Below are 23,800 nucleotides of genomic sequence, written 5' to 3'. Positions count from 1 at the left end.
GCGGTCCACAGTACTCAGGACTGATCCGACAATTACTCAAGTTGAACTGGTACTTTATTTTGGAGATTAGTCTTGGTTTACAATACACACTTGGATACAGGACAATTACAAAAAATAAGAGGAAACAAATGAATGAAAACAAGAGATTGTAAATTTAGGCATACAGTAAACAGGGTCACCATTTTCAGAGCTTGGTGACAGTATAAAATAAAAAACATTATGACTAAAACATAAAAGAAGACAAAAAGACATTTAAAAAAAAGTTTAAAGGAGATGTACAGATAGAAAACAAAGTATTAGATGTATTAAGGCATCAACAGGCAACAGTTTAGCTGAGCGCAGGGCAGGTAAAGGGAAACTAGAACAATCCAAAATCGCTCTTGGCTAAGTGGTCAGAGTTTGTAGCACAGCAAGACAGCTATTTTACCTAAAATTTAGATACTTCAACAACAGAAAATTCTCACGTATTACTATGTAGGCAGCCTGATAAACATAAAATGTCCTTCATATAATTAAAAACAAAAAGCTGCATTCTTCTCAGAACAGGGATCACCTTCTTACCTACATGCCACTCTTGTTCCGCTTAAATGAACAGAGATTACCACACACTGCTCCTTCAAAACACTGATTGTGAATACGTAGTGTCATGACAACAATTCGACTGACATGTTTAGGGTTTGGTAGTCAAGTTTCATTAAGTGCTTTGTGCAAAATAAAAAAAAAAAAAAAAGAATGTGTATCTTTCCTTCTCTACACAGACACAGCTGAGGAAACCAGCAGCACATGAAGTGGGCGATGGCTGATGTGCTTTGTGTAATGGAGCAAACATAGTTCAGTAGGCAGGGGCAGGCTTTCATTAGCGTCGACATGTTGGTAAACAGAGGCACATTAAAAAGGGATCTCTTCACTCTCTCAGAGGCTTTACACTTCTCTGGACTCACTGTCAAAAAGTCAACATGCACCAGCTGCTCAAAAACTGGCCATTGCAGGACACCATCGGTCCTTACTCACAGTAGTTACAGCAGCACAGATTTGTCTTCATAACAAAAAAGATACTTTACATGTCAGATTACGTCCTGGAGAAACTGTCGGGCTGTTATGAGATTAAAGGTAAATGTGACTAGCTGATTTACTGGTGCACTGCCAGTGTAGTGAGGAAAATAATTTGGTAAAGTTTTGTTACATCTGTGCTGTGACCTCAATGCTGTCAAATAAACAATGCTCACATTTGTTGCAGTAACTGTAAAACAACAACAAAAAAACATAACATGAATGTACAGAATATGACACTGGAACCCTTCATACAGCTGTACATATGAACAAGGGAAATATTCAAACCCATTGACTGTATAGAGAGGTGAAGTCCCACCCCTTCTGGTATATACCATGGGACCTCATTTTGCAAAGAAAATCTCACAGTAGTTAATTGGAGAGACAAATAAATGTATTGAATAAATAAAAAATAAAAAAATGTTTTGAGCCTGTTCGAGTTGTATGATGTTAGTCAATTTAAAATGTAATTTTGCAAGTAAGGAAAGTCACAGTTTGTCATAAAAGTAGTAAAATACCATTTAGTTTTGTGTAAAACTGCTCAGTAAACTACATCGTCTCGCTCAAAACACGTCAACAAGACCAACATGGCCGCCACCTTGGCACAAAAAAACATGAAAATCCCAACATGTCTGGTCATACTGGGAGCTGCAGTTAAGCAAAAGAAGAGTTAGTCGATGTGGTGAGCAAGCTAATAAACAGAACTGGCTCAATAAGGTTTCCTTATGGGTTTTGGTGAGCGTAACATGAGACGACATCACTTAGACGACTGTTGGGTTTGCAGTCTGTCAGTGTCTTATGTGATAAGTTTTATGACAAACTGCAACTTGACAAACATCATATGTGTAAGACAGGGCACAATTCACACAATAGGATAAAAAAAATATTATACTGTCTCTTGCCATTGACTTCCATTCACATTTCTTCTGAAATAACATGCAATGGTGTTCCACCAGAAGGGGCGTGACTTTGCCTTTCTATATAAGGATGGTTGGTATGAACACAACCTAAAAGTGAAGCCAAAACTTGATCGCTCCCTGTTGGCAGGTCTTAAATCCCTCTCCCTCAATTTAGCGGGTCGACATGTGCCAAACTAAAAACTCAAAGTACACGTCAAATAAATTTTTCCCAAAGATGTATTTTTTGTCATTTTAGGTAGTTCTTATCATGCGGTTAAAGTGTTCATTTTTCTGAAAAGTTTGGTTTTAATTAGTTAATTGATGCCATAAAAAGATGACGTTGTGATAGCAGGATTGACAACTGAGCCCTGCTTGCGCTGCAGTCGGCGTGTGTATAGGTTGCTCCACCTCCATCACTTGATCAGTGCTATGCAGACTCTGGCTCCAAATAATGTCATCAGCACAAGATGGCAGCAATCATAAATAGGATATTTTGGCTTCAATTTTGTACAGTAGGACATGAAGACGCATTGTCCACCTTTATATACAGTCTGTGCTCGGACCTCATCATAAGCAAGCTTTCAGTCTCCAATAATATCAATTATTATTCTACTGGCAGATAGAGCCAATCATAACTTTGTCATATATTTATGTATGTATATATATATATATGTTCATATATAAGGCATTCAATCTTTGGTTACTCGTAGTGGCACTTGAATAAATAGCTTTATAATAAATCACCAGTAAGTTGCCTGTCTTAGACACAGTGTATTTCCTTCCTTTCTTTAAATACAGCAAATTTTGATTATCCTTTGCACTATGGTTACAACATAGAGAGTGAAAAGCCATAAATATGAGACAAAGCCATGTGCCTCATGTTTCAGCATGCATGGAGAATTGGTCTTTCACCTGTGCACACTTCCACCATTAGCAGATAAGTAGAAGAGGGATGGCTGTGAATTGAGGAAACCTCTAGCTCTTTGATAAAGTTCTGTGTGTGTGTGTGTGTGTGTGTGTGTGTGTGTGTGTGTGTGTGTGTGTGTTTCTGGCACAAACAACACAGGCACTACAGCAAAGTGATGGTCAGTATCATAATACACAAGCAGGGCAATCTACATCACCACGTCCTCCCATCATGTCCAGCTGATTGACCAGCAGCTCGCTGGGCTAGAGACACTCTGACAGCACCTCATGTTTGGGTAATGACGGGTAGATCATGGGTGTGCAGCAGCACTCCTCCTCGTGGTTGGTTTGGCTGAGCTGGATTTTCAGCTTCTCCACTTCATAGTTATGGAGATACTCCTGGACAAGGTACCGCTCTCTCTTTATCCGAGCCCTCACATCAGAGGGAACATCAGGAATCATCCAGGCCACGAAGAACTTGACCAGAAACACGACATGCTGCGGAGGAAGAAAGCACAACAGGTGAGTTTTACCTCAAAGCTAAGAGCTGCAGAAGTAACTCTGCATGGATTTGCATTTCATCTGAAAAATTGTGTGTGGGAAAATGGGTGTTACTATTAATTTAACAATCGCCTGCTGCCCAGTAAGTGTTGGTGGTGCTGGTGAAAGCGCTGCAGCCTGGTTTTACCTCCATGATAATGATGAAAGCCAGCTTGGCAGCCAGAATATGCCAGAACTGCATCGTGTGGGCATACTGCTTCTCATGGCCAGGTGGGTAGCGGTAATCACGGTACCTACAAAGAAAGAACAGAGACTCACATTTCCTGCAGATTTTTATACAGACTTTGTTGTGCAAATGAAAATAGAAAAAGAAATAATTACTCTGATATTGAAGTGTAAACTACTAGTTATTCAAATCAAGGGTCTGAGGACAAAGGGCTTCATATGCTGTACTTCTACTTTTAATACCTTAATGCAGGTAATAATCCTGTACAAGAAATCAAGAATAATCTTTAATTATTATTATTATTTTAGTACTTTATCAAAGGATCCAAGTACTTCTTCCCCCACAGTCACATATTAACATAAAAAATCTCTCTCTCTCTCTCTCTCTCTCATATACAGATCCCCAAATCTCACACACCTGCAGGTAGTGATGGAGCTGTTGAACCAGAAAGGGTTCTCCCCATCCTCCGGCCTGTTGGCCAATTTGAACTCAGAGATATTAAACACCGACAGGCTGTTGTTTATGTAGCCTTTCATATTCATCTCCCCCTGTGGCTGATAGGCGTACATGTACACGAGCCGAGGGATCATATCAGAAGTGAAGGCCACAATGAACGCCTGGAAAGCAGGGAAAGAAACAGTGTTAAGAAAACTACAGAGTAAATAATGAGTGATAAAAAGCACACAGATGTAGACCGGCACTCACATTTGTGACAACAGAGAGTACGGCCATCCCATTGAGGATTTCCTGCCAAGCTCCGATGCTGTGGGCCTTTGCTGCCACAGGACGTCTGAACTGAGTCGTGAGCTTCCAGGAGTCCACTCTGACCTCGATGATGTTGTTGATAAGTGCCATCAGGGGTGCCAGGGGGAAGGAGGCGACAAACAGCGTGATGAAACCAAACTGGATCACTGGGACACAGACAAGAAAGAGGCCAGTGAGAGACAATGGGAGGGAAACAGCACCATCTGCAGAATCTCAGAGAACAGTGTATCCATCCATCCATCCATCCATCCATCCATCCATCCATCCATCCATCCATCCATCCATCTATCTATCTATCCATTTCTCTCTCTCTCACACTCTCTCTTTCTCTCTATCTATCTATCTATCTATCTAAAATGGTCTTGACTGCAGCTTGGCTTGTCTTTGAATCTTTCTCTCTGTGAACAGATTGACTGTGTGCTGAATCTTTACCCATTTCCAAGTACTCGTAGAAAAGGCCAAGCTGTCCAAAGCCCTGCAGGTCGTGGTCCTGCTCCCAGCGGCTGTACAGACTCTCTGGGTGGCTTCGTGCCTTCCTGCTGCCCCACCAGTTCATCAGCCACCTGAACGACCACAAGGGGGCGATAGAGAGCAGTGAGGGAACATAATTCCCCCTCTGACAGCCAGAGAGGAGGCTGTAATGAACTGTAAACAATGGCTAAACAGATGACCGCATCTCTAAACTTTGAACCCCTCCCTCAAAGTTAATTTCTTCACTTGTTTTGACTGGACACTGGGTTATGCAGCCACTGATAATAGGCTTTTTCACAGCAGACATTCTGACTAATAGTAGCAAAAGCAACGCAATGACTCTAATCAGTTTTAGTGTCCCAGTGAGTTGTGACAGTGTAACAGTGAGCCACCATGAACAAAACTAGGATTCTGAAACTGATGCAGCTAAATGTGATTTAGTCATGATTAATTGTATTATTTATACCTGTGTGCTTTTGACTGTTGCATATTAAAATGCCTTCCCGTCTTTCTTTGGATTTCATAAACTTACTGATTTTGTGTTGACATAAAGCCAGCTCGTTAGCAAGAAATCTCTGTTTTGTTCAACTCTGCACAAGCTGATGAGTAGTGGTAAGTAAGTACCTGGTGACATTGCTTTGAGTACTTGTCTATAGCCTCTTTTGGCTCTATGACAAAAAAATCCTCGTCTTAACAGAGATGACTCTAAACATTGAAAAGCTGGAAAAAAAATCTATTTGATGCACAAGCCAAGCCTTTAAAGAGTGTGTGAATTCAACCCTTCTGTATCTGCATGCAAATAAACTGTGCCTTAGATGGTCAGTACTCACGGGACCAGAGCCTCCTGGATGTTGCCCCACACCTGTTTACCAGTCATCACTATCACCAGTTGGGTGGTCAACTCAATCAAACAGCCACCAGGGTCACACTTAATGTAGACAAGTTAAGAGAGCGGAGAAATGGGAAGGAAACAAACGTTATCTCAGGCTCAAGTTGAATTACTAGTTATAATCTAATATGATGTAATTATATCTGGTACCTCTTCATTCCTCAGTTTGCTCCATGGGCCAAACATATAAGCATAATCTCCAGGATAGCCCACAAACTTGCCCTTAAAGAAAGCCACGTAGAAGCAGGAGGAGTAGTAGTTGACAAATTGGAAGAGGAACATCTTTACCGTCAGCTTGTTCTCATACTCCAGGTGAGTCTTGGGAATTTCTGCCGATACAAGGGGAATAAAAAATTTAAAACATAAACCAAAAAAGGAACATATTTTTTAACACAATTTCAAGGATCATTATCAGTTACACAATGGTTAAATAAAGACAGGGAAACTGAATAATCTGGGATTCGCTCTCTCACTCTGACCCTCACCCATGTCAGTGATCCAAACAGCCACTCTCTCATACATGAGGTTGAGGATCATGATGATGACAAAGTTGATGCAGGAGGCGGTGACAGATGTTGCCAGCTGTGGCGTGATGAAGGGACCGACCACCTGCAGGTGGGTGGTGGGATTGTCCTTCATGATGCTGGCGAAGGCTGCGTATACCGCCAGGCGGTACGCTATCACCCCAATGATGCAGGCAATGATCAATGAGATCTTCAGGACAGAGACAACAGTGACAACATCAAAGACAACTACAGGAAGTCACAGTCACAAAAGTACAGTGAGACATGCCAACATCAAAACACATACAAAGGAGTGAAGCGAGGTGAATTATTGCCAACACAGACGTTAGGAGTAACTGTCATGCTTGAAGTGTGTACACATGCCCATAAACTTCCTATCAGCTCATTCACATGATACATTCCTTTACAAACAAGACACAACAGTAATAAAATATGTGCTGTTTGTATAAAGTCATAAAACTTTGGTCTTAAATGGGTCTTAAAAGTGCCATGCATAAACATGCAGGAGTGTTCTGACTTGGTCTCAGCTGTTTAAGAGAGCTTTATCTCTTTGAGGTTTTATACAGATTTTCCCTGGTCATATGATACTAGTGAAAATGATGAAGAGTGTGATAGGAAAGATAATAAAGACATAGGGTGAAGGAACAGGTAGAGGACGATAGCAGTTTAGATTCATCACCTACACCAAAGATACAATGCTCACCCAGAACAGGACGGTGGCTCCAGACAGACATGTGCGTGCACACTTGCTTGTTATAGGTAAGTATGGCTCCATTTCCTAAATCATAAGCAAGCAAAGCATGGACATGGGAGTCAGTCACCCTTTGTTATATCCTGAAAAGACAGCTCTAAAAGGCCAGTTTCCTTTAATTAACTCTGGCCTCAGATGTGAGGCAGTGCGAGGTTGCCTAGTCACAGCTCTTTTTGGGTAGGCATTTCAGTCCCAGTCCAAATTTTTCATCTAGCGGTCTCCTGGTGAAACAATGCTTTTGCAAAACCCCTTTTCAAAATGCTCATCCACAAGAGAAACAGTAATGTAGTACAGAAGGAAACTTGTGCCTCTCCGTCTTTCCAGTTATGTCTGTGTTATTCATACAAGCTACACCACACCAAAACCTCTTCCTCACCAATTTGGCATTCCACGTTAAGTGCTACCCTTACCCAGAGTAACACGGTGGCCCAGCACAGAAGTAATTTGCCCATTAGGTCAGAAGGAGTCCTTTTGAGCACCCACTCCATTTCCTGAAGATGGGTGGGATGTAGTGAAGGAAAATTACAACACCCTGTTTTTGTTCATTTCACATGTCTGTGTCTGCTACTATCACTACTATGAATTCCTGATTCCCTGAAATCACAGCAGGTCAATTTTACTTCGTTATACTGTTCTAGTCAAAGAGTCTCCAGTCAAACCAGTTGTTTAGTCCAGGGACTGGCCTTGATGAATAACTACAATCAACTCAGTGTGAAGAACCTGTATCCAATAAAAACAACAGATGCTTTAATTGTCCAAGTCCTACATATCTGTCTGGTTAAGCGCTGTAGAAAGACTTAGATCTATACATTAGAACATTATATTAGTATTTCATGAGCACACAAACACCTGAGTGATGCGGTTCATCTTGCGGTTGGTGCACTTGGTCTCATACTCTGGCCGAAGCTGCAGCTGCTGTTGCTCCTCCTCAAAGTCGACCAGATCCCACTCGTACTCGAGACGAGCCTGTCGCCTCTTCCAGAACTCCAGAAACAGCGTCACTGCAGAGCATATAACCCCAAAATATCAGTTTTCAGTGCCTTGACCCCCATTCAAATCTACTATATTGGTGTGGTAGCAGAATTGTCAGTGGCTCAGTAGATGAAAACTAAGTGAGAGTGAGTAACAGTGATTCACAGTGATTTGAAATGACTAATAATAGTCCATCAGCTCCCACTAGGTGGTGCACTGGTTTAGAAAATACAAAATGCAGAGAGCAGACTTTTTTTTACTCACCCCATATACCCATAAATATGGCAAAAAACACCGTTCCCACATTGTCAAACAGGTGTGATTGCTGTAAGAAAAACATGTTTTAGAAAGTGAGATATGAAAAAAATCCTTTGTTAACACTCAGCTGCAACCATCCTTTAAATGTCACATATGTGGGTAGAACATGAATCATGATGAACAAAAACAACTCAGTCCAAAAGCCAGGATGTCTCACCCATGAGGAGTTGCATGTTGTGTTCAGTTTCCAGTAGCCACATTTCTTGTCACACAGCGGGCACATGACAATTTTACCTCCAATTTCCGCACTACAGATTTCTTTACTGTAGGGAAATGAAAAGGATAAAATAAAAGGATCAATAAAAGGAGTAATGACAATGATAGAAATTATATCTTAAAGTGCTACAAAAAGTATTCTTGGTAAAAATCACCTCCACTCGTTGTCATCGTAGGTGAGGAATCCGTAGACGAAACAAATGGTCCCGACTATTGCAGCAAACAACAGCATCTCAGTGTAGAAACCAAGCCAAGCAAAATAAATACCTATCTTCTCTCCATAATACTTCCTGTTGAAAGGAAAGACAACATATTTGTTGTAAATTCCCCTGTTGACATATTAAGTTATGTTATGGTCAAGCTGTACCTTATGAGATTGAGAGGCTGCTCCTTAAAGAAACAGAAAAATCTGGCCCAGTGTTTGTGCAGATTGTATCTCTCACTTTCGCAGTTAGGGTCCTTCGATCTTATCCAGTATCTACACTGTGTGCACACAGAAACAAACAGGTCACTAACACATTCATTGAGTTATTGAAATGTTATTCATCCTTGCAATGAGCGTCCAACATTGCCTCTAACAGGATGTTACTGTTGGAAAGGAATGAGTACACATTCCACTGAAGACTCTTTTTCCAATGATAAAAAAGTGCCAAAAGTTCACTAGAAGAGGCTCACATCATGTAGCGGGAAGGCAGCAGTGTAGGTGCCGTTGTTGAGTAACCTCTTGATTCCCTTCTTGTCTTTATCTCCACACTCGTCCCTGAAGTACGAACAGCGGGACAGGATGTAGTAGACCTGGGCAGAGAGAGAAAGTTGTATGGATAGAAAGAGAATTATGAATAGTCTGTATTTACAGCAGTTTAAGATAACGGACATTTATTTATTCAACAGAAATAACCTACTGAATTTAAAGCTTCGTCAATTAAAGGAGCCTTTTCAAAAACTGAACTAAAATGTAACCATGTGAGTCAACCTGCAAACAGAACTGCATGATCTCAATGTCAGAGGAATGTTTTCAAATGAAGGTCACAAACAAGATAAGACAGTTATGGTCAAAGCATCCTTACTATCCTGTTGCGAGTGGAAGGGGGGAAGAACGTCTCCTTGTCGTCGATAAGGAAGAAGTCAGACTTGTCCTTGTTGAAGGGAGCTGTGAAATAGTCTGGCTCAGGGTGCATGATGTGCTCCGGCAGACGGAAGGGGGTGGACAGCCAGTTCATGGGCATCTCGCTGTTGTCTGGGATGTCGTTGGCCTTGAACGGGACCTTGATCTTCAGCACGTCTGCATAGGTGGCTAACACCTCCCAAGGAGCGTGAATCTTCACGAAATAAGTCTTTCCATCATCTGACTCCTGATGAGTGAGACAGATGTCACAGTATAATGAGCGTAGGGCTATGGTTGCAGCAGTATACTAGTATACCGATTTCAAGAGAGACAGTACATTCAGAATGAAGAGTTATCATATAGTGTACAATTATTTATCTAGAGTTTCTACCATATAAGTGTTATGAAATATATATATATATTTCAAGTTTTTATCAAGTTCCACGCTTGTCAGGACATAATAATAGTGAAATTATAATAAAGCATTTGTTTGATAAAAAAAACAAAAGCTTCTATTTTCATTCCTTTACACACTGTAACTGTACACAGTATATATACTAAATACTGTATACTGTTCAACCGTGACATTTTCTGAGATGGTTATTGTACTGTTAAAATTATTTAAAACTAAAACCACAATTCATGAATGAAAGGAGATCCCTGCAAAGTCCTTTTTACAAGTTTTATGTAAAATTCAGTTTGCTGACTATGTAGTATAAAGACAAGTGTTTGCTTTTGCTGCATCATGAAGACACTGGTTTGTTTTTTAGCATTGTTTTGTCGTTGTTAAACTAGACTACATTCTAAATAAGACAGATATGTGAGAAAATACACACACATAGATACATGTGTTTTTGTGGGCCATTTAATTCCTTTTTACGTTCTACATAATCAAAGCAGTAACTTGATGCTCTTACCATTTTATCTTCCATCTCCAGCTCCAGGCCAACTTTCTCTAGATTGGCCTCATACATCTTCCTCCTCTCCTTTAAAAAACAAAACAATGCAAAAATACAGACATTTACTTATTCAGTCCATGTGATATGAAGTGTAAAAGGCGAAGAGTGCACATCTGTCAAAACACAAATAAACATGTAAAACAGTCAGTGCAGCAGGTTTGAATGTGATTCGAAACATTTTAAAGTAAGACCTGTTCAAACAAAACAACAGGTAGTGAAAAAACAGGAAAAAGGTAGTGAAAGTCCCTTGTGGTAGTGCAGTGGGATGACCTCGTATCACCTGGAATTAGGTGTAATGTTTTCAGAAAAAGGCTAACAGAAATGAAAAAATGCACATCCTTGTTAGAGCTTGTTAGTCACATTTTACAGCACATGTGGATAACACACAGGAACTGGCCTCTTGTCTGCCCTTCCTCGTATAGCGGAAAAAATTAGCGACTTCCTGACGAGGCCAGAGGTCTGTGTGTTAACTCACTGATGAAGCAGGTGGGTAAAAAGTGCCTCATACCCAAGGGGTGGTGGCACAGAGATGTGAAGAGTAACAGCTCAGTGTCAAACACTAAAAGCCTTTCAGCCCTTCACAGCTGATAAAATAGACCAGCAACAGTATGGAAATACTTCAGATTTAGAAAATAGGGTTGTAAGTGTATCTCTAAAAGTGACCTTTAAGAAATTTCCTTGAGAGGATTAGTGAAACAGCTGAGAACAGTTTATCTGACTTTATCAGTGTTGTGGTATTTAGGGTATGCCACTGGCACACACAGTGAACTCTGAGGATATCATGTAAGAAACAGTTCCTATTGTTTATCAAGAAGTGGAGATAACATCAACTGTTCTTTTATGTGATATTCTAGGATTTCAATCAATTATATTCTCTGTCATTCTGAATTGGAAATACAATAACAACACCACCGTTGTAAAACATACATCCAAAAAATATAAGGTATTAGAAACATATGCTTGCAGTAAGTGAACTAGGGAAATATAACTGTAAACAATACCGAGAGGTTATTTCTTACCTGTTTTCTCTCGCCATCTTTATCATCAACATAGGACAGGACAAAATCAATCCTGCGCCGTCCATCACGGAAGAACACCGAGTCTTTACTGTGTTGTTGTTTGTCGATCTATAAAACCAGATAGTGCAGAGGTCACAACATTAAAACACACACATACACAGGCACAGTATCAGCTTAACAAGACTCTGGATGCATTCAGCACAGCAGAGCAGTCAGTCAGTCTACAGCATGTGTCAGTGGCTAACAGCAAAACCCAAACAACAAGGCCTCCACACCACATCAAACTCGAATGTTTGTCAAGAATACTGATTATCATATTTTCACTCCAGACACAAACAGCATGCTAAATGGAGGGCATTCGCTATGATTGAGATGTTTTATGTTGCTCGTGTCCCCCCTTTGTAGGATCACTTGTAAAAGAAGAAAAGAGATTTTTAAAGGAGTCTTTGTTGTATCACAGAATCAAATCCAGAATCCTGTGAATGCTTTTAATTCAGGTCATCTGTCAACTCATTACACACAATCTCAGGTTACGTGTCATAGCAACGGAGTATAGGACTACAACTCAATGAATACCATTCTCTACACATCAGGGACATCCAGCAGCCATATTGGCCTTCACACTCTCACATTGTTGTACTCTATTTGTCTCTGCTTTTCTGTAAATCCTGAAAGCCACAGTATCTGAAAACACCTGTATTGGTGGCTGAGGAAATTCCAAGCATGTGTATCAGCAAATGCTAGCAGTTTAGTGGCTCTCTCTTTAGCCGCTACAGGGCTGAAGAGAAATGAACTACACAGGAATGCTTTAAAGGAGGACAGGAAGGTATGACTGCTTACTGTTGGTGCTGCTTCAGCTGTTCAGAAAGCTAAAAATAACCACGTACCATGAACCTCTGTCATCGCTACTCCACATAAACTACATACATAGGACTGCATACAATTCAGAGAACTCAGACATTTAGCATCACAACATCAATGGCTACTATACTGTAGCTCTGACAGAGTTGGCCTGTCAGACTGCTGTGGGTTAGGGAGGAAAGGAAGAGCACTTTACCTCCATGGCCCACTCCATTTATGGTTATGATGCATCAGCGGAAAGGCCGGCTGATTGATAGAGCAAAATTGCCTTTCTCTATGGAGCACAGTCCGGCCCTGAAAGCACTGCTTCTCTCACTCTCACTCCACTCTGATCCCCCGGCCAGCGGGGCTCCATCCAGTCCACTCACCCCCCAGGACAAGCCCTCACATGCTCAGACATCCAGAAAAGGGAGAGAGACAGGAGGAGGGATACTAGGAGAGAGGTGGAGGAGACTCCTAGAGATGACATCAGCACGTGGGGAAAGCATAGCTGCTGCCAGCTAGCTAGCTAATGTAATAAGAGCACAGCACCAGAGAAGGGGAGGTGACATCATAGTACTGTAACACACTGACCCTCAGGAGAATAAAAGCAACAGTCCCGCAGACAATTATACAATCTGGAGAGCTTGAAACAACAGTGTTCAAAGTGCAAAAGGGAGACTACAAATGAGAACTGCCCTTAAATTGCCTCAGACATGTTGGCACAAATCTAAGAAATATTCAGTAAGATGTTTCCAGCGGGATCTACACCTAGTTCCTACTGTACTTACTTGTAGGGTCATTTGTGTCTACATGTTCAACCTTTTTATGGTATTCTTAGCCCAATTTAAACATATGTTCTAACCACCGGTCCACATTGCCTCACGGACCGGATTGAACTATGTTGACCATGGCAGGATGGGTTCTTTCTTTAACTGGGACGTCGCTGCAGAAACTCTTTAATTTTCCGTAATTATAGATCAGCCATATGGAATCAGTGCATCTGCTGGGACCTGCTTCAGCTCTAAAAGCTGGTAGAGGCCACAGAGTTCTTTACATTTGCCAACAAACCCTTAACTACTGGGTGTTCAGACGTATGCACATCTTTCATCTTAATTAGGAGGGTAAATGTAGAAAATGGTGTAAGATAAATAGGCTTGTAGTTTCAGGGAGGGGTTTCTTTAAAAAGATACTTCGAAAGCATGTCTTTTTTGGGGCTAAAAGAGTGTTGGACAGAACTTCTACGAAACTGGTCACCTCTTTGATTTTAAGTATATCATTATGATGTAGAATCCTCTCTACACACCATGACTTTCTGAGGACATCTCCTCTGTCTAGCCTCATTTTCTACATATCCACTCAGGTATTAGTTCTACAAAATGTCATGGCAGGGTTGCAATTCTCTTTTCTCAATTTTTTTGTTTGCTATATTATTTCAACAATATAAAACCAAAGAGTCTTTCTCTTCTCTCTATTTTCCTTTGCATATAAGAACAAAGTTCTGTACTGCTAAGTTTAGTAAATGGTTGCATCTATATCTCTGGATTGTAGCATTATTTTAGTGCAATAAATCGCTGCAATCCTCAAACATGTTCTAAACATGGGGGTATTGGGGTTTTCTCTAGAGCTTAAAAAGGAAAATACTAGATTTTTGTACCTGATTCAGTACACCTTTCTAATATATCACATTAACAACACTGCAGAAAAATTGAGGGCTGCAACGATTAATCAACTAGTTGTCAGCTAAAGCTTAAATTAATTGCCAGATTTTTACATATGTATTGATCTGTTTAAGTAATTTTTAAGTAAAACTAGAATGGCACTCAGTTGAGCGCATATATCCGCCAAGGCCCAATAGTCCCATTTTTACTAACTCATAGATACCAGCCACCTAAACAAGCCTGATCTTTTTCATCAAGATCCATGCATTATTCCCGGAGAAATTAAGGAAATGTCAAAAAAACGCCCTATCTTTTAATGTTAATTACAGCGAGGAAAAAAATTCTTGATCTGTTCCTTTATCTGTATCCACACCAAAAGTTAATGGTGTCTATTCTGGGAAGAGACCCATCCTCCAACCAAGTTTAGTGGAAATCCATTCAGTACTTATTCTGTAATTCTGCTAACAACCAACAAAGAAATGGACACGGGTGACAACATAACCTCCTTGGAGGAGTTAAAAAAGTCCAATTTCTCTGATTCCAGCTTCTTAAATGTACACATTTTTCTGGTTTCTTTGTCCTCTATGACAGCATAATGAATATCTTGGGTTGTGGACAAAACAAGACATTGGAGGACGTCGTCTGGGGCTTTTGGAAACATTGATCGACATTTTTCACAATTTTAGGACATTTTATAGACCAAACAACTAATTGATTAATCTAGAAAATAGTCGACAGATTAATCAACAATGAAATCAACTGCAGTGATTTGCAGAGCTAGAAAAGTTGCATACAGCTGAAACTTCTAGCATGAGAAAGGCCATACAGTCAGCTTTTGTTTCCATTCTTCATTACAGAGGCAATTTATAGATGTGCAGCTGCCTCCCCTCTAAAACTCCTTGATATGATCTTCCTCTCTGCTAAATCATAGCCTTTAGTTGGAGGGAGTCAGATCACTTGAAAAGCTTATTGCAGGGTATTTTTTCCCCCCTAAAGATAAGCCACTGTTAAACGGGGTCATGATTCCACTTTTCATTAAATGGGGTGGTGGCGTTTAAGGAAGACCACATTTTAAAAGAAGAAGCCTACAGTTCATTATACGGGTAACCACAGCAGGTTCGGTCCTGTCATGAGCACAGGGCAGGGTCATGATTACAGTATAGACTGTATACACTTAAAGTGCACACATAGACATGGATGTGCACACACAAAAACAGCAAGGCAGTAGCATGTGTGTGTGCGTGTGCACTTTCTAATTATGCTGTAACACCACCAGACTGTTGCTTTCTCTTCAGTGAAGCAGACGATTATCACAGGTGAGAACAAACCGAGTGAAAAGGACTTTTCCAGTTTTAATGAACTCTCATGATGCATCAACACATAGCTCGTGCCTGCAAGTTTCCATTACCCTCTTCAGAAAAAAACATGCCCTTCAGAAGCCAACATCAGCTCTCTACATAGTAATGTATATCAATTTCAACTCCAATGTCCAAGCTTTATTCCCTGAGAATCGATTGCTGGTGGAGAAACTCAACACTGAACAGACTCTCCTCAAGAAGCAAATAAAGGTTGGCAGGCAGGCAGACATATGCATAAAGTTGCATCACATCACAAGCCTGTTTTACCATGCCATACCCTGGAACGAAACTTCAGGAATAGCGCCCGCTTTCTCGACAGCTGTGGAGGAACCGAATGGAGAGTGAGGGAAATCCTGACAACACAACAAATTCAACAGACTGTAGCAGCAACCTTACATATAATTGTTGTTCAAACCGGATCAAAATGTCAGACACTCCACACATAAACATTTGTTACAGACTCACTAGCAACCAATAGATGTTATAAGTCAGGCATGGTCACAGTCAGGTCTTACTCAGTTACAGGTTTGAGTTGGGAGAAAAACACACGGACAGTGACACAGCAGCATGCATTCGTGTCCTCGGCTGGTGTCTTACCCCAGTCAAAGAATTGATTTGCTCTAAGGTCTGAGTCTCATACTGTGGAGTGTCGCTGTGATCAGAGGGGGCCAGGGAGGCCAGGCTGGTGTTGAGAGACTCACATGTCTCTATACACACATCAGGCATTAAAGGAGACTTTAAGTACAGTGTGAAAGGGGGAGAATAGACAGGAGCATAAAGGTTATCTCTGACTCTCTCATGACATTTACAGTTTGCAAACTATAATGATTAGGTTGGAAAAAATTTATGTAGTCTCAAAACTGTGAATAAATGCCATGGGCTCTACTAAGAGCCACAAGCTGAATGCCACATGTGGGCTGTTGATCGATAGGGGATTTACAACAGGAAACTCAGTGTGATTATTAAACTGGAAGGAGAGAAGGAAGGAAATCTAAATAAAGCATTGTACTTGTACACAGTGAGCTTCCTGCTACCATGTTTACAGGAGGTAAACTGGAGGTGAAGATAAAACCATTTCTAAACAGATATCTTCCATGCATTAGTCTTGGAAAGATAAATATTAATATATACATTTTTTGCCAACTTTTCTGAGACAAACATATGTAATGACATTTGGAATTCGTATGAAAAGAAACTCTCACTCTGATTATGCACAATCAAAAGAAGTTGCTTTACAGAAATGTCTGTATGAAGGTGCTGAGTAAATATGAGCACATGGTGAGTTTGGTGTTTACCCCAGATTGTCCCTGCTGGAGGGATCCTGCACTGGATGAGGCATGTTGCTGGTAGCCATTTATATCATCTGCAAGACATAAGGAACACTTAGATTAACAACAGAATTACCAGTGTTAATTATGACACAATCCTCTAATTACTGCAAAAGAACAATAAAGAGTGGCATAGCAAATCTCATACAGGCAGATTGGTGGCAGTAAAGTTAAGTTTCAGGCTCATGAACAGCTGCTTGAGTTACCAGAGGAGCACTGACTGACAGGAAATGTTGCTGTCTATATTTGTGCAGCACTCCCACAGGCCAGACAGCATGACTTAACAGGATCACTGTCGACAAATACACACAGCCATGTTCTTGCGTTGCAATTCTGTTACTACAGGAGTCACTGCAGGAAATGAGACTGAGAAGACTGGTAAACCACCTTGATGTGTTTAAGAGTGAAAGCAGCCTGTGTGAGGAACATGTGAGGAAAATGCAACTAAACCCTTTGAGAGTACATTTTGAAATAAGATCAAGAAAAGGCAGGGCAGATGAAAAAAGTAAAAACAAGCATCATGTACTGCTGGCATGACTATTGCCAAAAAAAATAAAGCAAAACAAGGTTTCAGCCTCAGTGTCTGTGTTTTTAAATAGAAATGCAACCATCCTAATTGATGGTCTCTCTGAGGTTATATTTAGTCTGGACTCCACACAGAAAATGTGCTTACACAGACCTGAAACAAGCATTCGAACCATGTAATATGTAAACCTTCTCTGTCTCTCCGTTATTACAAAGCAAGCCAACAAAGTACAAGTTAGTGGTTCAAAAGTAAAATGGATGACACTCATCATAAAAGCTCCTTGCCAGATCTGAAAAACAGCAGAACAGTCTGTGATGCAGATCTTTGCTTTTTTATTTTGCTGGACTAAATCACTGTTTTTCACTTAAGTTCTACTTAATGACAAAGCTCTTCATAGTGTCTCACAGTACGAATCTAACAACAAAGAGACACATAATTGTATCTGGAAGTTTAAAATCAAGTCTGCTGTTATCGTGCATACACAGCACACTTATTGTTACCAGTATCTTTGGAGATACAGCAGGATGTTGAAGTTTAGGGAGGCCTGTTATCCACCAGCAGTGACCCCTTGAAGAATTCTTGACGATGGCTACTATACAGTACAATTAACAGCAGATTTAGACTTAAAGCTTAAACACATATTCATAGTTTGAGAATGGCTTCACACCAACATTAAAGCCAACTTTTTGTGTCATCCTCCTTAAAAAACTGTTATGATATTGACTTAGGTTTGGATGCTTCCAAATTATATTTCTTTCACAACACATGAGAATACCTCTCAAACGGCTTAGCATATTTTTGCACAGTTGGACACAAGTGTTAGAGCACCCAGTATTATCCACTCAGCTATGCCAAGAGACTTTTCCCACCTAGCTAAGAAGCCTCTACAGTTAGGCCTTTGTTCAAGAGAGAGCAGCTGATCACAGTGGAAATGCCACAGCGCTGCTTCTGTCTGTCTTTCTTCATTACCACAGCGACCCAACAAGAGAACAGACCTCCTGTACATCTATTATTTGCACAAAGAAAGATATTTTACAACCAGCTTTATTCCCAATTCAAAGCAAATCCTGCTGAATTGAAAAACAAATACAGCTGTTTATTGAAATAACAGTGATATGATCTCTAAGATCTTACTGCTCTTGTAGTAAATTTTGCAGCCATAAGTTTTCAGTGTTACCACTGCCACCTTGCAAGGGTGTTAACATAAATCCAGCAACCTCACTTCAAACTACACAATTCTGTATATAAACAAAGTGGCTGGGTTTGTCTAATTTTCGTCATCATGTTTAGAGTCATGTTGAGGTGAATGCATACACCTGCTTTAACAGGCCAGTTCACATATCAAGACAAGAAATTAAACCCATATTTACAGTCAGGCTGAGCACTGATGCAACAACAAGCTAGTCAGTTAGTCAAAATCTGCGTGGTCAATCCACAACCACGAATAGTTTGGAAATATGTACCTACAGTAAATTCAACGTGGTTTGAATCTGTATTTAAATCCTGTACACAAATAGTTTGTAAGCAAACTGTGAGACCTCTCAGCAGTCCACATTGTTTTGACTTGTGCGAATGTGCAGTTGGAGTAACCTCAAAATTACATTTAAAGATTATAGATCTTAGATCTCAGATTATGTTTTTCTTTCATTTAAACTCTGTGTTGTCTGGAAATACTAGCAGCCTGTCGAGATGTGTAACACTAAAATACTTGTGAGTGTATATTTACAACCTGAACATTCAGTTTTGCTGGCCCCCTGTCATAAAACAGAAATACAACAAAGATGTTCCGTTCTGATGTTTTGTGGAAGTAAAATCCAACTGTAGTTCATGATCCTATAGTGATTGCTCACACTTCAGTCTTATCTAGACTGCTATAATATAATCCTCTCCATGCTGCAGATGAAACACAACACTTTTGTATTGATTCATTCAGGTAAGGATTGCTGGAGAACATCCAGGGTGATTCATTTTCCATTCAGCCAGACCATAAATGGCTAAAAACGCAGTCCTCTCTCTAATTGTTTGTTTAAAACTCAACTTTAGCAAGAAGCAGAGAAGGATTTGGGGTTTGTGCTGGTGGATAACGTGGCTGTTAGCAAGTGACGGAGTGTTTCCAGTAAGCAGGCCAGCTGTCAGAGGCTGGCAGGCTTTGAGTCACTGCATGCATGGAAAGACAGTCAGACCATGAGCTCGTTATGGCGTTAAAGGGGTAATGTACCGTACAGGGTGGATACAGTTTAAAATAGTTAAGAAACTGTTTATTTAAATTAATTTGAAATGTGTTGTGCAAATGTGTACAGGCTGGCACAGTGAAGTAAACACTGTAATTTGTCAGCTGTGTGCTGTTTACCTTAGCTGTCAATTTAGAAATGTTATGTCATTATGGTTGTTTGGAAGTTTATTTTTGTGTAAGCTATATATACACACAATATAGATAAAATTAGACAGAAATATGTTTTAAGGTTTGTAGTTTAAATGTAGTATTTGTCCAGTATTCCTCAAAACTTTAGCCTGATTTTTTAGTTCTTCTTAAAGCCATACAGACTGGGGAATACAGTACCTACCTCAGTTTAGTCTTATGATTTCCCAGTAGGACGGTATCTAATGACGGTTTACAGCAACTAATGAGGATCAACAATAAATGTGAAAATACGCATCTGGCTCCGACTTTTAGCTACTCACCATTGTAAGAGTTTGTTGGGCTCATCTCAATCAAACTGTCCTCTCCTGTTCTCCCCGTTATTCGGTTCATGTTGAGTCCCTCGTGTACCCGGGTCGTGTTTACCGGTCCTCATGTACACACAGGTCTCCCCTGACAGATGAGTCCTGTCCCACGTCTGAACTCCGAGCTGTTCTCCTTCACACCCGTGCTCTTCAGAGACGCCTTAAGCTAACGGACCAGGATACTTGGCAGGCTGCCCTCCTTCACCCACTGACCGACCGCCGACTGCTGCATTACTCCGGCACAGAGGGAGGTTTGTGAGGGGAGTGGCTCCACGCCACAAGCCAATGGTTTGAGCCTGCCTGGGGGTGAACAGATATTGTACCCAAATGTCTACATTTTTTGGCATGTCAAGACTTAACATAGCTAAATGGAGTCCAAACATGTCAGATTAATTTAGCAGGTGTTAGCATACAGAAGCTAACGTTAGCTAGCTATGAAAGCAAGTTGGAGGCGAACTTTCCTCCATGGAGTTTATTAACTTAATTGTACTTTTGCAGCTCAGTATTATACTTACCAAGAAAGGAAAAATATATAAAAATGCTATATTGTAACTAAACAGTTGCCTATTTTTAAGTAACAGCTAGTCAGAGGCTGAATGTTATTGAGATGAGAGTTGGTGGAGTATGTCGCTGGTTTAACGGTTCTCAAATGGTTTGAGATTTGACACCTGTCAGCCAATCAGAAACGACTTTCACATCCGGGCCACAATTTCATGAAGCCATAACCTGTAAAAATAGAAAGAAATTGAATTAAGTTATTGACAATTTGATAAAACAAATATATTGAGAGTCTCTGTTGACTTTGCATCAGTGTTTAAAACAGGATCTTTTTTGTAACTTTATGGTTGAAAAATAGGCTAGAGAAGTGAAGTGGGTGTGGTGGGTGGACTACAACACAACTTAAATATATTCAACAGCAGTCAAAGTCATATAATTTGTTAATATGTGAGTTAGGGTACTGTTAAAAGGTAACATATTTCTTTTTGCACTATATTCAATACTTTGAACTATAGTCACCTGTGAACTATTAGTATTAGCTTTTATTGGATATGTACATAATATATGCATTGGATATATTCAATATTCTTATATTTCAATGTCTTTCAGTGCCTTCTGCTGTATGCGAACATTGCACATGCTTACATGCTTTTTTTCCCTTTATAGTTTAGTTTATTTATCTATTATTTTTTTTAAAGTATATTTTGTGTGAAGGGAAACTAGCAAATTAAGAATTTCATTGCCTGGTGCAAACTATGTTTCCACTGTGACAATAAACATCTTGAATCTTGAATCTTGAATTTGTGGCTCCAGAAGAAGCTGCATGTAATATGATATATTGCCTCCAGTGATGTCACTCGGTGACTGAGTTGCATTGTGGGTAATGTCGGCATCAAGTTTTGAAAAGCAGTCCACATAGATTTTAATAGAACCTAGATAGAGAGCCGAAGTCACGCCCCTACCGGTGGAACCAATGGGAGTTATTTTGGGAAAACTACTACTGTATGGTAGTTAATAAGACAAATGTTTTTTGGATCCTGCTTGAATTGTGCCATGATCTACACATATGATGTCTGTCAATTTAAAAGATAATTTTCAGGGTCAAGGGGGTCACAGTTTGTCGTAATTTAGGTAAAATAACATGTAGTTTTGTGTGAAACCGCTCAGTGAACTACCTCGTCTCGCTCAACACACATCGCCAACACCAACATGGTCGCCAACTTATCACAGAAAAGTTATTTAAAAGCGGGAAATTCCAATAAATCTGGCTATATTGACAGTTGCAGTTATGTGAAACAGTAGTTTGATAGTTCTGCGAGCAAACTAATATATGCGACTAGCTCTACAATGTTTAAGTTACAGGTTTTGGTGACTGTTCAGCGAGACAACATCACAGTTTTTATAATTACGTATTTTCGCAGTCTTAGATTTCATTAGTTTTATGACAAGCTACGACTTTTGAAATTTTTAAGGAACTTATGGGCGGGGCCAGTCGGAGAGACACTACTGCACATATGCAGTGGGCTGCATAACCAGGAAGTAAACCTGGAAGCTAGAAAACTTTTTTTGGTGTACGTGCTAGGAGAGCAATTCTTCCAATTCAATTGGATTGAACAGGCGGCGTCTTTGCGTCTACTATGTAGTTCTATATAAATCTTTGGCAGTCACTTTAATGTGTTCATTGGTGGAGTTGCCCTTTAAACCAAGACTGACTAAGGGTTTCTTTGGTTTTAATGCTCTGTCACTATGTTCCCTTAGATCATTTACGTTTGATTCAATTTGTTTGGCACAATGTCGAGAGCGAGAGCTTCCAGGAACTCCTTCACAACCAGCCACATTATACTTAACTCATGCCTTTTCAGAACTGTTTTATATCATTGATTTCCACAAAAAGACTTCAGTCTCCCACCTGAGATTTAGTTAAGACATTTAAGGAGAGACATCTGTTCCCATTATAACTGGAGGGTGAACCATCAATTATCATGTAGCTATAATTGTAAAAAGACCTCAGTAAATCATTCTTTGCTTCAAGGACCATGACTGTGGACTGTTTTGCTTTGCTTTGTTTTGCTTTGTTGTTTCTTGTTTGGTTTACAGTAGTGTGATGTTTGGCTTCTCTTCCCTGTTGTTCACACATCTGTATATCAGTTTTCCTCTATGACAGGGAGTTCAGGAAAGCGTCTATCAGCAGCTCCCAGCTCCTCCCAGCCACCTCTCTACCCTGTACTTCCACTCCGGTCAAATTTAGTAGCAGCGGCCCCCTCTGTCGCCCTTCAAGTGGTTTACACAGTCCTGTACTGTTGTAATTATGTTATCCGTCTCTGTGGGGTGTGGCCGGGTACAGAAATACAGCTGCTTATTTTCTCGACCACTTTTTCTTCAGCCTCTCCCCTTTGACATGTGGGTCTTCTTGGGTGTGCACTGACGCTCACAGTTTCAAAGACTTAATGGTAAAAATCATCTTTAATAACAAGGTGTGGAGGGCCTACCGTCTGACATGTTCATTTTTCTTTTTTGTGGTTGACAGAAATAGGTCCACAGGACTGGGAGACATGGGAATTACATGGAGTATAAGCTCACAAATATCAAGTAGGCCTACTTAGATAGATCAGATAGATACCTAGAAATATACAGCCATGTTCAAACACAACAATACACAATTATGAAAAATACCATACAAGTAAAAGTTCTGCAATCAAGTATTAGTATAATATACTTAAAGCATTAAAAGTGTTGACATACAGTCAATTATTAAAAGCAGCCGAAAGTACTCATTATGCAGAATGAAGCTTTTATGATGGTAGTATTTAAATCTACCGGATTGTTACTGTTCATGCATTAAGCAGCATTTTAATGAAGTCATTAAGGTGGAGTAAAGTTTAGTAGTTTCATATACTGTTGGGTGGTTTAATCTGTTCGATAGATGACCCTGGAAATTGTCAATAAAAGTAAAACTGCTGAGCAACTTAGAAACCTTCAGTAACACTGTAATCTTCATCCACAAATATTTACCTTTGTTACATACAAAATGTAATAAATTGCCACGAGCAAACATATAATAAAGTGGGATTGTATAATTACTGTAGATACCAGAATCTATTTAGTTTGTGGTAAATTATTTGTTGCAAAACAAATGTTATCATAATGGCACAAGGCATTAAAGGATAAGTTCACCCAAAAATAAAAATTCAGTAATGACCTACTAACCCTCATGGAAAGCCGGGTGAAGTTTGTAGTCCACAAAACATTTCTTGAGCTTCACAGCAAATTGCAGTATTCTTCTAAACAAATGCT

The 23,800-nt window shown here is 40.0% G+C and overlaps 1 protein-coding gene across 1 annotated transcript; it reads right to left on the bottom strand.

Moving 5' to 3' along the window:
- Positions 1 to 36: 36 nt before the first annotated feature.
- Positions 37 to 20,207, bottom strand: ano5a (anoctamin 5a). The gene is made up of 20 exons (XM_073471569.1): positions 19,967 to 20,207; positions 16,726 to 16,793; positions 11,572 to 11,679; positions 10,511 to 10,579; positions 9,556 to 9,840; positions 9,164 to 9,283; positions 8,856 to 8,971; positions 8,644 to 8,778; positions 8,430 to 8,535; positions 8,219 to 8,279; positions 7,832 to 7,983; positions 6,935 to 7,009; positions 6,193 to 6,421; positions 5,858 to 6,036; positions 5,649 to 5,746; positions 4,780 to 4,910; positions 4,288 to 4,493; positions 4,000 to 4,199; positions 3,544 to 3,649; positions 37 to 3,353 (listed from the first exon to the last, which is right to left on the bottom strand). The coding sequence occupies exons 1-20, from the start codon at positions 20,034 to 20,036 to the stop codon at positions 3,120 to 3,122; spliced, it is 2,748 nt and encodes a 915-aa protein (XP_073327670.1). The 5' UTR covers positions 20,037 to 20,207; the 3' UTR covers positions 37 to 3,119.
- Between the last annotated feature and the right edge of the window lie 3,593 nt (positions 20,208 to 23,800).

The sequence above is a fragment of the Pagrus major genome, chromosome 8 (genome assembly GCF_040436345.1).
Source record: "Pagrus major chromosome 8, Pma_NU_1.0".
In the NCBI taxonomy this organism is placed as follows: Eukaryota; Metazoa; Chordata; class Actinopteri; order Spariformes; family Sparidae; genus Pagrus; species Pagrus major.
This window is presented reverse-complemented; position numbering and strand designations above follow the sequence as displayed.